Source organism: Nyctibius grandis, chromosome 5, assembly GCF_013368605.1.
Source record: "Nyctibius grandis isolate bNycGra1 chromosome 5, bNycGra1.pri, whole genome shotgun sequence".
Lineage (NCBI taxonomy): Eukaryota > Metazoa > Chordata > Aves > Nyctibiiformes > Nyctibiidae > Nyctibius > Nyctibius grandis.
The window spans coordinates 74,121,506-74,138,188 of NC_090662.1; the positions used below are offsets into that span (position 1 = coordinate 74,121,506).

The following is a 16,683-nucleotide window of genomic DNA, read 5'->3' on the forward strand; positions in this document are numbered from 1 at the left end:
GTAAGGAGGTCGCAATAGTATCCCACCCAGTATCCTCCTCCCTTAACAATCTGGCTTTCCACTATGTACCGTGTTCAAATTGTTCATATGTACAAAATCCATAAAACAAGTCTCATCGGTTCCAGTTTCCCTTTCTTCATCAGCCACATGCACACCTTCCCAGCAGAGATGCGGTCAAGAAGTGGACAAGGGAAATGCTTACCCCATCAGAAGGGTGGGTGGTCCAGCCAATCTCTGAGTTCTCTCCAGTTGTATCCAGAAGTATTTCTGTTTATATTTAAAAAAAAAAAAAAAAGTATTTTGTGCTTTTCCGAGTCAGGCTAAAATCTTATCTGTCCCTCACAAGATTGTCTCTGAAAAAAATTGCCAAAACCATGTCTTGCAGAGGGCTTCCACACACCGGGAACATACATTCATATTTTGAAATTAAATACAACAGGCTGTGTCCATAAATTAAGCAGGACCAAGACAGGGGCAGAGGCACTGGGCACATAATCATGCTAACTCATGGTTAGCAAGTTGCTTGGCAATATTCTGGCCAGACAAAAACTTTCCCAGGCAAAGTGTAAGCACACTGACAGCATGGAGCAGAGTTATCATAATGAGCAGTACAGATGAGGCCACCCTCTTTTTGGAAAAGAAAGGGTGGGACAGAGAGGTGAGTTATATGAATGCATGCCATTCTCCTCAGGACCATGACTGCCCATTTTATTTGCAGATGTAAATGTGGACACAAGGCTAAGACACTTTTGTTTCCAGCTCTGGAACCAAATTTCTGTGGCAGTTTAGGATGATGACCCGGTTGATCCTGTAATGGATTCACTTTGTTCTGGAGCTAGGCATTAGGCTGCAAGCCTGTGTATGAGTCACAGTTTTATCAGAAAATCAGTATTAAATAGTCTCTTGCATTATACTGCTCAGGAGTAGGGTACATGCGGAACTTCGCAGGCCTAGCTTATTCCCACAACTAGTCTGCATTTCCGTTGTTATTGAATCTACTGCTGGAGGCAGGTACTAGACTTGACTGCTCTTGGAGATGTTATTCTCTGTTCAGGTAAAAGAAATACAGAAGAGATTGTGAAAGTGCAAGCTATACATATAGTATTCTCCAGAAGAGAATGTCAAGGTCTGAGACCACCCTGGAAGTTACTGGTATGCAAGCATGTGCACTTTTCTGTGTACATTTATGGTGGGTACATAGAGGAAGAAAAAGACTCTGTCAAATAGGTATTTACATGTGTTGATACATACTATACAAATAAACTGCTTTTTCTTAAATTCTGGAAGGTCAATCTCTGTTTGCTTATTTTAATTTTCATTTTTGTATCTTCTTGGTTAAAAAAAAACACCCACAGAAAAAACCAAAACCCAGCAGTAACATCCAATTTATCCACAAACAGGATTCATTATTCCCCTTGCAAAGGTTTAATGATGATTGTCCCATGTTTTATACAGGAGAGATCCTCAATAGTTTCTATTTCCAAATTATGGATTGCTGACTTCAATATCCCTATCAGTGCTCCTGGGGATTCACTTCATGTTAATCAGCAGAAAGGAAAGACTAGACTCATCTTAAACCAGACATGATCAAGTGAGCAAGTTTATCCAGACCTGACTTCACTGATATCCCTGAACTGATGTTCACTATATTCCTACAGGAGAGCATATATGTCTTAGGCCTTCCTAGGAGCCGATGCAGTTCCTTGCTTCAAAAGCAGTGCAAAATATCTACGCTGGCTTGCCAGAACTGGAAAGAGCTACTGGTTAAAGCACAACCCCACTAAAATTACCTAACAGACCTCAGGAAATGCTGAGCAGCTCGGTACTCAAGGATAGCGCAGCTCGGATGGCTCCTCTGAGTGGCAAAACATCTGTGAAAGGCCTGTGCCTCCTTGAGGCACCCCTAGTCTTCCCCTAGGCTGTCCTGGCAGCAGAGGGCCTTGGCATTCCCCCATGCACATTACTGTCTGAATTGCACAGTCTGGCACAGGGGTTGCACTCCATCATGTCAGTACTTTGCCATTGGGTTCCCAAATATGGCTTTGATATGCTGGAATAATACACAAGGTCATTTTTCAACAAAGAAAGAATTTTTTTCTAATCAGGTTTGACTCTCCCATTTACCAAGGTATAATGCAACTACCCCATGGAAACACCATGAGAAAATAAAATAGAGAAAAGTTAATTAGGGCATGGAAAGCGAGATAAAAAGTGAGAATGCAAAGGAGAAGTGAGAAAATAGAGAAGACCTGCTTGGCAGCCTGGGCTCTGCCATGACTAGCAGGAAGTGTATTCTCCAGATGGCTTCTCACCAGAGCAAGGTAATCTTTATCAAGCACTTGAATATTTCACAGGTGAACAGATACGGGCAGCCTGAAGCAGACAGAACTGTCCCTCTCACAGTGAATATTTTAATTCAGGAAGCATTAGAAAAATAAGAGAGGTACACAAGAATGTTGTGTGCATAAATCTCATTTGCTGACCTACGGTCAAAAGTCCCTCACTTTTTTCCTTCTTTTTCTCCCTCTCCTACTGGCTGTATACCTTGAATCAGATCCCCAGTCACACTAGCTGCATGTATACTCATAAATCTAACAAGCTGTTAGACTGCTTTCTAATTCTGAGGACAACAGGCACAGTATGGTTCACATTCACATGGCTAAAAAGTCCAACCCCACAGAAGCGCATGATTGCATCCAAACCATCTCTCAGGAATGGTTCTTGGTCCATCCTAACCTCTGACCTATGCCTAGGCACTGTTGAGGTGAAGATTAGTTGGCATAGGCCAAACCCACGACTGTGCTAATAATTTAACAGTATGAATGACTACATCCCAGTGTACAGGTATAAGCCTTCACTCTGCCACTTTATTAATACTGATGTAGCATTCCACATCTTCAGTGTGCTGGGCTAGACCAGTATTCTGCTGCTCTTCAGTGCAGATAGATAGCAATGATCTGTTCAGATGAATTTACCAACCTGGAAGAAAAATGGCTTACACCCTTTCTATCTTGCTGAAAATCAAGGGTCTTGCAAGATCAGTTCAGACCCAAGCCCAGGTCAGTCTATGATGCTGTTAGAGACAACACTTACTGAGGTGACCTCAGTATCAACAGAACAATATTCCACGGTGGATTAAAAATGAGGAATAATCAAGGTATCTGAGCAATCTGGAGGCTTTTAAACACATGAAATGATGACAATTCTTCTTTGACTCCTGCTTTAATCTCACATTTTTTAAGAATAAGATTCTAATTTCTTATTGAGACAGTTATTTTAGTTCAAAGAAAAGAAAAATAGCTGATGAGAGATTCTCCTGTACTTCTCTTCCCTAAACTAAAAAAAAATCATCTTTTATATCAGAGTCAAATGGATTAATTGCACTCTTCGTAAAACAAAATTCAGAATTAACTACGCTCTCATTTCAGTGTCCTCTGTTCTTGCAGGCCAGAAGGGAGAGAAAAAAATCTCGAAGACTTATGCTAGTACCAGTCTATACTTACACCACAAACCAATCTCTTGGGTTGCACTATACTATAATATCAACATCAAGATCAACTGGGCAGAGGTTGGAAGCTGCTATTTCAGATCAGGCTGTTCAGAATAGGCATGTTAACAATTTTCAGATTTTGTTTAGCGTATACTTTCAAGCAAGACACTTTAGTGCTTGTGTTACAGGCGAAATATTTCCCTGATGCAAGAACATGACAATTCACGCAAGGATAATTGACCCTTGGACAACCTTCATGAAAGCAGAGATGGCCTAACAGCTTTCTGGATTGCATAGATGTCCTAACAGCTTTCTGGATTGAAGAACACTTGTCCTCAGTGTCTTAACAGTGCAGTGGTGCAAGAAGGAATTATAACAACCCAAGTCTAGGCAAGCTATAGCCACTGAGAAGAAAGCTGATCTTGAAAAGACAGCGAAAGAATCCCTTTACCTGTGGGAATGAGAAGCTGGTGCTAAGAATGACCACACCATAGAATCACAGAACGAAACAAGCTGGAAGGGAGGTATAGAGGTCATCTTGATCAATACTCCTCTCAAGGCCAGGCTAAATTACAGTAGGTTGCTCAAGGCCATGTCCAGTTGAATTTTGAATATATCCAAATGTACACGTACATTAGTAGATAAGGCAAAGGGCATTAGGGTAAAAGGTAACATTCAGAGAGTTTGCTTTGCTGGGCAGCTGAATGTCCCAAGCAGCAAAACTCTCTGGCTTACAGACTTCTTGAAAAGAATGGAAATATTACTGGGCTTATTCTGCCTTGTATGACCACGCCTTGAACATGAACAAGTAGGAAGACTGCGAACGCTCTCTAAGAGGGCTGGAAGGAGAAAGCATTCTCTGGGCTTGTGCAAAAATATTGTTAGGGGTTTCCAAATCCAGTAAGCTCACAAAAGCAAGGCTGCTGCAGCTCCAAGTCTGCAGGTCCAACCAATAGCAAGATTGAGTGGGTATTCCCAATAGGCACACACACAAACACATGTAGCCATTGCACGTATACAAATGGCCAGCCACGAAGATCAATACAGACAGAAACACTCACCAGTCATGCAAACAGAAACAGCACCACCAATGGCCTCATCCTGCTCCCCTTTCTGGCTGGTCAGGATGAAGGTCTGTTAGTGGGAAATATATATGCATTTATATACAATATGGATTCCTGCAATAATTGTCCTTAAACATTCAGTCTCCAGTAGCTGAGATCAGGATCTGTGTCCTCCCCATTTGCTGGCACCTGTGCATGTAAGCACCTGAAGTTTGCAGCCCCACTCCTGTTCCTAGTATTCAGACTTCCTCACTCACTGATACATCCCTTCACACAGACACACAGGCACACAATGGATCCTCTACTAACTGGTCTTAGGCATGCAGTCTACCCAGTAGCTGGCCCTGGATTCTTGTTCTAGGTTGCTGGTGCTTGGACATGTGAGCCCCGAAGGCTCGCAGCCAGTTGCTGTAGTGCTGCCCCACTCCACAGAACTCCACTTACACATACAAACACATGCACAGGAACACACTTTATGGATTCCTACAGTAACTGGCTTTAGGCACTCAGCCTACCCAGGATCTGGTCCTTGGATCGTCTTGTCTCCGGTTGCACAGAGATACACAATATACAGACAGGACTCTCAAAGAACCCCAGAACTTATTGTCTCCCCAGTCGTTGGCCTGGACCTCCTGATCCTCTCAGTAGATAGCTCTTCCAGCTGTCTCGCTCACAGACACACACACAAACAGGTGTCTCATTCATCCCCCAGACTCTCTGGTATCTCCCTGGCTTCCTAGCCCACTTACTGTACTAACCAGTTAGTCTGGCTTGATATTTGCTAGAGATCACAGACTCACTCATATAAGCTCACTCCAGTTGCTGGCATCACAGATGCACAGATCCTATGACCTGTGGTCCAACTTGAGTTCCTGGCACTTGATTTTTACCCATTCCAGGCTCTCCAGTTGCTGGCAGCACCGACACAGGGACCCCTGTGACCTGTGGTTCAACTCCAGTTGCTGGCATTTAAATGTCCGTACACACACACACAAAATAAATTCCTGTCACCCAGGTAACTAGTGAAAAATTGAATTTAATAAAAAGATAGGATAGACTGTGGTGATCAGGTGCACATCAAGGCCTGACAGGCGTACTGACCAGCAGCCTGTTTACCCATGACTGGTCCCTTATCTCTCTATTTTCTCACACTTGATCCTCCCCAAAACCACCTTGATCCCTCTCTTTCCCCACCTATGGTTCCTCCCCTAAACAACCCACTGTAAGTTTTGTAGAAGCCCCAAATGATCTTCCTTACATCCCGTAATAAGTCACATATCCCTGTTGGCAGTAACTCCCCTCTATCTGCAAGGTGTCCCAGAGAGTACTTCCATTGACTTAACGGATTCCATTTCCACTCTGTGGGCTGATCACACTTCTGCGATGATAGCCCTGGGAGAAGCTGGGTCAGGATGTTTATTTCTCTATTAGGTTATTCGGGTTCCCCTGCCTTTCATTGTTCCTCTGTGCTCCTTTGAGTGTTGGGAGATGAGCCTTTTATCACACAACTGAACAAATATATTTATATATTTGTGGGCTATATGTGGGCTATCCCTTGGAGACAGAATACAGTGAAACCTTTGGGAAGCCTTAAATACACTAAAACTTCTTCCAAAACTAAATGGGTATTGTGGTGAAGTAAATAATACATCAATGGCTAGTGACATATGCAACTGTAACAAGTATTTTATTTTTCAAGAATGAGTTGATGAAACAAGCAAAAAAACAAACAAAAATAGCAAAAAAATCCCACTTGTTCGTAACTACTCAATGCAAAGACCGCTGTTATTTCTTAACAAAAAATGTCTTTTTTACAGTTCAGCTCTGACTTAACATGAAAAAATAAGCTACAGAGTTATAAAATATGCCTCCTAATGTAAGAGAATATATACAAAACCAATCTATATGAGACAAATTAGTTTGATTTTTTTCTTGGATAAATCTATATTGTGAAGTCATTCCTGCAATGAATGTTCCCATATTACTTCTGTACTCATATACACAGCTATTTACAAGGTAGCACAGTGTTTAAGCTTTATGAATGACCATGTATTTTTCTGTTTACCTCCCCTACTCATTTGTTAAAGCTCTAGGGAAACTGCCTGGTTTAGCATGTTTCACAATTCCTCTGCTGATGTCAGGAAATGCAGACATCAGGAAATAAAAAAACCCGACATTAAATGCTTAAGTTTCAACTTTGCATATGCGATCAAATTAAATGATTATCTACAGCTTTCCTGTAATACAATATAACATGTGTTCTTCCACAGCTTAACAGATTCATTCTGCAAACACCCACTATTGAGTCTAGAACTTACCCAACTGCCACTGCCATCAAACTGGCTACTTTTGATGACAATACAGTGTAATTTTTAAAGTTTATCTATGTTTTCCTGCTTGTTTTTTGTTTCATAAACATTAAACAGTGAGCTTGGTTCTTCCAAGATTTCACTGAAGCACATACTGAAAGTCCCAGATACCATATATTACAAGAATGCTGTTCCTTTTCTTTGAAGCTTTAATTAGCTTTGAATTTAAACAGTATTAGTTGCTGCATGAATAGCCTCTACTGCCCTACTGGCCTCCAAACAGCAAGAGCTAGCCTGCATCTTGTGAACAGTTTCAACATAGGGCTATGGTACATACCTGGGAATGGGGATGTCCTAGCAGAGGGACTACAGGGTAATCTATTATGGGAGAAAACAAATCAAGGGGTGGTGCTGAGACTGATCCATGGGATAACCCAGACACCCCTCCCCTTACAAACAAGCTACACATCCAGCCCAGACCCATTCACCTTCTGAATGTCCACAACAGGAGATTCCCCTGCCCTGGGCTTTCCAAGCATGTGGCAAAGGTTTTGGCATGCAGGGAAGTGTTAGGAAAGAACTGGGAAGAACATAACAGAAAATCTTTGCTATGATTTTAATAACTCGTGTGAATCAAAAACAAATGAAGTAAAAAGTTAATTTTCCTTTTTTTTTTAAGTAAAATAACATCCATTTAAACCTTTCTTTGTATATAATAAAACAAATACAATGGTATTTTTTCTCTGAAGATTACCTTTGAGGAAAGTATGGTTTTTCTCTGTGTCAAAGTCAAGCTAATTTGAGCATTCAATACATTATTTTCAATAACCCAAGATGACAACCAATTAAAAGAAAGGATAGGGGAAAAAATGAAATAAGAATGTCTGACCTCACAATCATTTTCTTGCATATTCCCTTTTGCCAAGGAGACACTTTTAATGCAAAAAGTTTCTACCAAAGCAGAAAAATTATTTTCTCTATATCTTGAACTTTCGGAAGACATTTAGAAAGGTTGTCCAGCCATTCTGCAGGCTGGAGAGTTTGTTGTAAAACAAATGCAGTCACTCACATGCAGAACACATCATTACTTTGAAACATATTTAATAATCTCTGCAAAATGAACTCTGCTTGTGTTTACAGCTGTAAACATTTATGAATCAGTCAAACCAAACCCAATATTCCACAAAAAATTCAACTCTGTGCCCTAGTAAGAGCTATTGCATTAGCAAGTTATTACTTGCTCTCAGCTATTTTGACTGTAGCCCATCAGGAGTTCTTAAATTCTGTGCTTCACTAACTTTTACAATCAGAAGGGTTAACCTACAAAAATGTTAAATGATAAACGGTAGACAGTAATTACATACATATATAGATACTCACAGAAATAAAATTTCTGTGTATTTCTTTATGTATTTTTGAGAAAAAGTAAAAAAAAAAATCTATTTTTTTCACCCAGCATGTAGCTCCAAAATAATTTTCCCTGAACAGAAACCTCAAAAACTCTTGCAGAGCCATAAACATTGAGAAATGCAATCTTAATGAAAACTTTTGTGCAATCTTCTTTTGCTTTTATAAAGCTGAAATAATAAGTTTACAAATGTCTTCTGTTTCCCAAACAGTTTTCCCTTCTGCTTCCCATGCCATTTTTTTCCTAGTCTAAAAATTGTCTGGAAAATTTTGTACAGATATGTTCATTCCTAGCGAAATCAGTGTGTCCAAATACTAGATCTGTATCAAATAAATTCAGCCTAATGATTCCTTTTTATGCATTAAAAACAACAACAATAACAATAAAAACATTTTCAATTGCTTGTGAGAACTTCTGAGTCATGAAGGGGTTTAAAGTCCCACTAGGTCCTGTAAAAGGATACTGCTTTCCTTATAGTTGAAAAGCATTCTGCATAAAAAGTATTTGCTCTCTTCATAATGCATAGAAAGATGGTTTGAATATTTTGGCTACTTTTCTTCCCCTCTCTACAGCTTCTCCTTCTTTTCTTAACCATTAACATTAAGGTTTTATCAATATTATTTTTCCTATGTTAGAAAATTGCAAACAAAGCTTAGTTTGAGACAAAAAGTGGTTTACATTCAGACTTTTTAAATCTAATTCAAATGCCTGAGAAACACTTGGAAGAAAAATTACCTTGATTGATTTTCCCACTCAGTCAATCCTCTTCAGTTAGAGGCGAGATGTATTTTAGACACCCTCCCTCCTATCATCTGTTCTTTCTTCTCCCATTTTCTTGGCCTCTCTTTTCCCCTGCCCACCTTTTTTCTATCATGTTTTCACTGCTCCTTCCCTCCTCTCCTCTGCTGGCTCAACACAAACTGCCTCTTCTTGTTAATGCAAAGCATTCTCTCCATGTCTATTATATAAGGCAAATTGTTCAGATAGCAGAGACAAAAATTCCTGATTTCAGCCAAGTGGATGCTGCCTTGTAGAACAGCATAAACATCGAGAGATTGTTTCACAAAAAAAGCATGGTGCAAGAACAGGAACACAAGAATCAAACACATGCAAAGCATAAACAAGGGGCTTATTCCCCGGGCAAGAGGCTTATTCTTTAAGACTGTCACTTCTGACATAGCTTCTGGAAATTTCATTAATGGTCGTTCATAAGAGGGTTTGCCTGTCCCACTAGAAACAATACTAATATCTTTTTACGTCTCACGATATAGTGATCAACCATCAAACAGAAAGACATGTGCTCAATGCTCATCTGGACTAGAATAAGCATACTGGAGAGCACACTTTTTTTTTCCCCCTCTAGAGAAAACTTTGTTAAGTTGTTGCATTATATGAAATCTTTTCTTACCTTCTAGCGAGGTGACTAGATGAAAGAAGCAAACCATCCAGAACCAACCCATTTCTGCCACTCTTCTTGCACTGATGCCAGCATTAGAGTCCATGAAGATTCTCTGTAGATACCACCATCTCCAAAAAACACACACGACTCCCTTGAAATGGTCAGAGATTTCTTGGAGCGTTCTAGTATCTTCCCAAATCAAAGCACAGAGGCCTTTACACAGAAATACTGGTTAAGAAAAAAAAAAGAAGGTAGAAACAGAAATCAGGTCACAATAATAGAGAACTGGCAGTTTTTATACACCCACTCCATCATTTACTAGTTTGAGATATAGGTGAAAAAGGGTAGCACAGACCCAGTATTTACCATATACCCACACCTTCCACCCCTCAAGACTTCAGTCCCAGTTGTTTTGTACGCTGACAGTACACACAGATTTTGAGACATTCATGGCACCAGTGAAAGTGGAGTTCCCAGATCAATGTTAATCTGTTCTACAATATAGTCAGTATTCATACTTAAGTCCTGACCCTTTGCATCTTTGGCAATGTCCCTTGGAAGGTCTCCATTCCCTTTCCCCTGTATGCTTTCCAAATTTTGTCTCTTATAATTACACTTTGCCTTTTCAGGATTCTGCAGGGCAGTAGCCATGACAAGAGAGTTTTTGCCATTTATGACAATACAAATCTGCACTGCTGACACACTTGTAACTGCATTTCAGGTGCACATATCTGTCCCTTTAAGCATATGACTGTACAACACTACGGTAGCTGGACAGTATTATTCCCATTAATGTGTCGTAGGTGAGGAAGCAAATGTTGTGATGTTTCAGGTCAAACATGGAGCCTGCATTACAGCCAGGAAAAGCACAGAAGTCCAGATCTATTATCTTAAGTGGGAAAAAATCCAAACAAAACCAAACTCCTCCACCACCGTTAAGAACCTGACATAAAGGCTTATCTCACAGTCAGGGAGCGGCGTGTAGCCTAACCCAGCACTGTATTAGATCAATTCAGCACAATAATTTTGTTAAGCAAGGTACTTCTGGCTCTATCTGCCCAATTCTCAGCGCACCAGAGAAATATCATGTTAATATGTAGGTTACATGCAAAAAGCCAGTATGTTTTGTTTCTTTAGGTGCTCTTTGTGCAGAGCATTAAAAACACTTCAATATCTTCAGTGAGACAGTGAAGCGTAGCTAAGGAGAAAGAAAAATGTCTCAGGCAATATAAAGAAATGGCTCCATAACCTGGCTGAAATAGGGGAGAGAAGAGTTGTAATTAAAAGGGGCAGCAGCCGCACTGCAATTATCTGAAAACCCAGCAATGAGGGATTTGAGTAAGTTCAGCGTAGCAGAGAAAAAAGCAGCCTGGGGAGTATGAGAAAAGGCAATGGAGTGCAATCCGATTTGCTTTTCTAAAGTGGGGGGAAAATTACTGGACAGGATGGAATAGTTCTCTTTTACGTTGCCCCTAATGAGAACCTAGAGCGCCAAACACAGATGAACCAAAGGCACCCTGGGCATCACTAAAATGTAAGAAAACTAAAGGGACCTCAGGAAGAAGCAAAAACTTTGATTCCTGATTTATGAGGAAAGAGAAAAATAAAATCAGTTAAATATAACTGAGGAAAAATGAAGATTAAATGGGAAGATGGCTGTAATACAGGTACTGCATATTAGTTTGTGAAGCATATATACACCACAGAAGAAAAACACCACTGGATGAAACTGTAAAAAGGAGAAAATTCCAGGCTGAATGATCAGAAAACCCTTCTTTACAGAAAGACCTATCCAAGTACATAGCAGTGTTCTCCAGGAACAGGGCTGAAGACTACTGCCTGAGTCACCAAAAACAAGATGGGGTACACCAGAATCAAGCCTGCATGACTACTCTACATGGAGACATAAATACTCAACATTTGCACTGCCAGTCAATCTATAACATTATAACATCTAAAAGCCTTTTTTATACGCCAGACAACTCCTGAGAGATGGGGACCTTTAAACATTTATTTTGAAGGCAAATAAATGAAGAAATAGAGGTCAAATAAACTGAAGAAAACTTTAATTTCAGTCAATGGGACTGCATTCATTTACAGAAGGTTTGGAAACAGCCCACAATTCAGACTTTCTCAATGTCATATAACTTAGGAGTGGCAGAGCAGGAAACAGAACCCAAATATGCTCTGGCTGCTGGATCTCAGGCCAAAGTCTTGAAATTACTAGGTAAAATGTGAGGAAATCACTTTGCTACCACAAAACAGATAAAACTAAAAAAACCCTCCTACCAAGCATCAGACACAAAATCATTTTTGCCTCCAAGGAAAACAATTGTTCTCCTTTCCTCCCTACCTGCACATTTCCCTTGCAACATCTGTTCAGCTTACCCTGGCAGACTCTGTATCCCAGCAATGTTGCACTGCTCTTCATGAGGCATCACAGAGCCTTTGTCTGGATTACACTGGAAAATTATTTTTCCCTGAAATAAGCTGTGGCTAAACCAAAAAGCTGGTTTTGATTTAGCAGTTTAAAAAGATAAATCGTCTTTTTTTTTTTTTGATTCTGCCTCTTCCACACCTCAATGAAAAATGCTTACTCCACAATGAAGGGTAGAGGAGAACATTATGGGAGCATTTAAAGGAGAGTAGGAGGGAAGCACTAGCCTCTCTGAATTAAAGAGTACCAAGCCTCTAAATTGCTAACCACTGCCCTGCCCTTCCCCCCAGCACTCAATGTGTGCAGAATTTGACTATACCCAAAGACATCTTTCATTCTTAAGTTCTCCTACTATTTCTTCCCTATACCAAACTACTTAAATAGAAACCTCAAACCATCACAACTTTTAAACTACCCTCTTCTCTTGTCCACACAAGCACCTTTCCATGGCCTTCTCAGCTTGTTACTTTTTCTAAAACCACTTTCAGATAGATTACCTCTCCTTGCTACAGAATCCACTATCACCCATTCTCCTCCAAAGCCAACTGCAAAGTAATACACCTTCCTTGCACAGGATCTTTCAAAAAACTTCCTTAAATACCCCTTCTTGTCTTCTCTCTCTTCCAGCTACATAGAACTTGCTACCCATGTACCAGCTGTCAATCCTTCTTGTAATAATCCTTCCATAAAGGATTCTAAACCATTTCTGAGCACATACTTCCTTGGCTAGTGGAATGATCTCCAACTCCTTAGAAGTCCTGAAAATCATAAAGCATCTGAAAAGTATGACAGTTCCTGAGGATTCAAATGTCTTTTAATTATTCAACTCTATCAAACAGTGAAGATCCCAAGCAGACGGAAAAGACAAGTTATATATTGCCTTTGCTTTAGTATCAAGCTCTAAGAGATGGTAGATGGAAGTCTCCAGGTTATCTACTTACATTATTCACCAATGCTATCATGATTGTTTACTTTGGCACCATCACTGTGGTATCTGGATTACCAAAATTTAATTATGTTCAAGATCCCCATAAGAGAGACGAATACAATCATCACTAGTATTTTCAAGAATCCTGGTTTCTTAGCTGAACAACCAGCGAGGGAGAAGACTTCTTCAGGAAGCTTGTCAAGGCAAGTTTTGAATATCTCCAAGGATGGAGATTCCTCAGCTTCTTTGGGCATCTGTTCCAGGGCTGAACCACTACTGGTGATTTTTTTTTTCTTCCTTATATATAGCCAGACTCTCCCTTGCTCTCTTCTGTTGTATATTTCAACAGAAGAGAGTCAGCTCTTGCCCAGCATCTCAAAGCTTCTTGCACACAAGACTGCAAACACAAACCATTTCAGCTGGAAAGCCTTGAATGTGAAACAAAGTATGCCTGGCTTAACTGGCACTGTTTACAGCCTGTTTCTTCTCATCAGAGACAGTGCTATAATTTCTCACTTTTTCCAAACTCAGTCTTGAAGTGGCAACACTTTAGTACAGTCTCCAGGCAAATGATGCTCAGTGCTAGAGGACAGACAGCAATGGTGCTCCCACGGGTACTAGGACAACTGACACTTGTACAGGCCCATGCTTGTGAGATTTCTGTCACAAAGGGGGCTGCTGTGTGCCCATCCTGTATCTAAACTGTGGCAAACATGAAACATTTCATACAGCCAGTATCTCTGCAGCAGTTTCCTTATGTAAATAAAGGATCCCCTCACATTTCAAGCACTGTCAATGACAACATCTGAAGAGCCACAGGGCCCTAGTGTTGCTAAACAGGCCAGCATTGATTCAAAATTCTCTTCCATCAGTGCATGTGTTTTTATTAGAAGGGAAGCAGATTTGCTCCTACGTTTGTGTAGTCACTTATTTTGGAGTACCCCAATGGCATATGTCTTGATGGAGGTGGTCATGCACATGACAAACCTAAGAGGGATCTCCTTAGAATGGACTGCTTTTTTTCTTCTGGGTTTGCCTGGCACTCTGAGACTGATCAAGAACAGAGAGAACTAGATAAACTGTATTAATTCTCTGCTGTCCACAGGTTCTTCTGGACCTAAGAAAACCCCTTGCTTTCTAATCCTTTTGATTCCACCCATAGATCTTTAGACAGACCGTCGCTGAAGCATGTTCTAGCTTAGTATGCAGACAATACATAGCCACAGATCAGAAAGTAATACACATTGAATCTATTCTCCTCTGACAGATGATACCACCTGAAGAATCTGACATCAAATAGCAATTAAGCATTCAGCTGAACCAGGTACCTGTCTGGGTTCTGCAGGAGGAATTCAGGCATGCCTTCAGGATTAAAAAAAAAGGCTAGGATTGTTCAGGCACTGCACAAGCCTCCTGGAGAAAAGATGAGGGCCTGACAGGTTCTTCCTCTCCATGAATGGAATGTAGCTGTTTTGTGAAATTAGAGCAAACCAGAGGCAGCAGGAAGAACTATTAGTCCCATAGCCCCCAATTCCTACAGGAGATCTAAGGTCAGTTCCAATCTTCTATTCCCTAAAAGCTGACAGGAGCTTGATCCACTGCAGAGAGGACGCTCCATCCTGCAATACTCTGTAGAAATCCCAACTCTAATATTGGTCCAAGTATCTCATTCCCAGGAGGCATGGAGGCATATGGAAAAAATGGGGCTGCCAACACAATATAACAATTGTCAGTTCTTAATCAAGAACTCCTGAGAGCCTTCCTTATTGGCAGAACACTTGTGTTTTTGAATGTGCAGTCAAGAGAATAACAATTCTTCATGCTTTAGTGCGAACTACATTTCAAAACACAAGAAAGAACACGGAAGCAGATCAACATCCATCGAATCCAAGTTTTCTGTGTCTCCAGTGCCAGGAAAAGGTGCTAGTTAGAGACAGCTTGCAAGCCTAACTTCTCTGTGGTTCACTCTTTTAGAATTTCTCCGGGAACCACAAGTACAAGACCAGGGTTGCTAGAGAGTATACCCAAATCCATTCCCTTTAGTATCTCTTTATGAATTTATCTAATCCCTGTTTTGAATGTCCAACAGATTTGAAAAGATACCTATCCCTGTGTAACAAAGTACTTTTATGTATTTTAAATTGTTCTACTAATAGAAGCTGAAATCGTAACAATGCCAGATTTTTACTCTTTCTATTCTTCTTAACTGTCCCAAGAACTTTTCCAAATCATCTTGTTTCCTCCCACTGGAACAATGCTTCTTCCTCCTTCATTGTTAACTGACTCCTCTAGGCCTATTTCACAGTAGAAATCATTATACGGGTATAGCTTCCCTCTGCTACACTTGATTCAACAGATTTCCCTCATATTTGTCATACTTCTTCCTCACACAAAGCATCTAGATGCAAAATAAATGCACCTCAAAAATTCTTCAGGGCAGAGAAAATGCTGCACCTTTGCAGGCACAGTCTTTCCTCCTCTTGCACATTTTGCACTATGACTCGTAACAGCTTAATGTTATCTCTCAGTGAGAAGATTAAAAAGATAAATAAGTACAACATCTGCAAGAGTCAATAAACTACTATTCCAATTAATTTGTGCTGCACACTGATTCACCACATTTAGGCAGAGTACCAAATGTCAAATTAATACTTCTGCTCATTCATGATAAATAGGGAACCATGGTAGTGTTATACATCAAGTAAGAGGCCTTCTCCCCTCTTCTCCCCCCAGTTCTCTCCTACTATAATTGCTCCTTTGCCACTGAGGTGCCCTTGAAGCTATGGTCACAGATGTCACTAGGATAAATCTCACAATGTTGTTGTAAAAAGCAGTCACTCAATGTGTGTGCAACACTTTGAGCATGACATAATACTGCCTACCTTCCTTCTTAGACAATAATTACAGTAAGTGCTATTCACAGAAATCTTTCTACACCCCAAACAGGAAGTGAATGGAGGGGGAGAAACACATAGTTTCACAGAATCACAGAATCACAGAATGTTAGGGATTGGAAGGGACCTCGAAAGATCATCTAGTCCAATCCCCCCGCCAGAGTAGGATTACCTAGACCATATCACACAGGAACGCATCCAGGCGGGTTTTGAATGTCTCCAGAGAAGGAGACTCCACAACCTCTCTGGGCAGCCTGTTCCAGTGTTCGGTTACCCTCACTGTAAAGAAGTTTTTCCTCATATTTATGTGGAACCTCCTGTGTTCCAGCTTGCACCCATTGCCCCTTGTCCAGTCAAGGGATGCCACTGAGAAGAGCCTGGCTCCATCCTCATGACACTTGCCCTTTACATATTTATAAACATTAATGAGGTCACCCCTCAGTCTCCTCTTCTCTAAGCTAAAGAGACCCAGCTCCCTCAGCCTCTCCTCATAAGGGAGATGTTCCACTCCCTTAATCATCTTCGTGGCTCTGCGCTGGACTCTCTCTAGCAGTTCCCTGTCCTTCTTGAACTGAGGGCCCCAGAACTGGACACAATATTCCAGATGCGGCCTCACCAGGGCAGAGTAGAGGGGGAGGAGAACCTCTCTTGACCTGCTGACCACACCCCTTCTAATACACCCCAGGATGCCATTGGCCTTCTTGGCCACAAGGGCACACTGCTGGCTCATGGTCATCCTGCTGTCCACTAGGAC

At 40.8% G+C, this 16,683-nt stretch overlaps 1 protein-coding gene across 1 annotated transcript in view; it reads right to left on the reverse strand.

Moving 5' to 3' along the window:
* Window positions 1-16,683, reverse strand: part of LOC137664373 (ephrin type-B receptor 5) — a 76,969-nt gene that overhangs the window by 46,931 nt on the left and 13,355 nt on the right. Inside the window, exons 2-3 of the mRNA XM_068402314.1 lie at window positions 9,680-9,898; window positions 203-267 (exon numbers count right to left, since the gene is read on the reverse strand). Of these exons, the coding sequence (XP_068258415.1) occupies window positions 203-267; window positions 9,680-9,773 (159 nt within the window). The 5' untranslated portion in view covers window positions 9,774-9,898. The remainder of the gene's footprint in view (window positions 1-202; window positions 268-9,679; window positions 9,899-16,683) is intronic.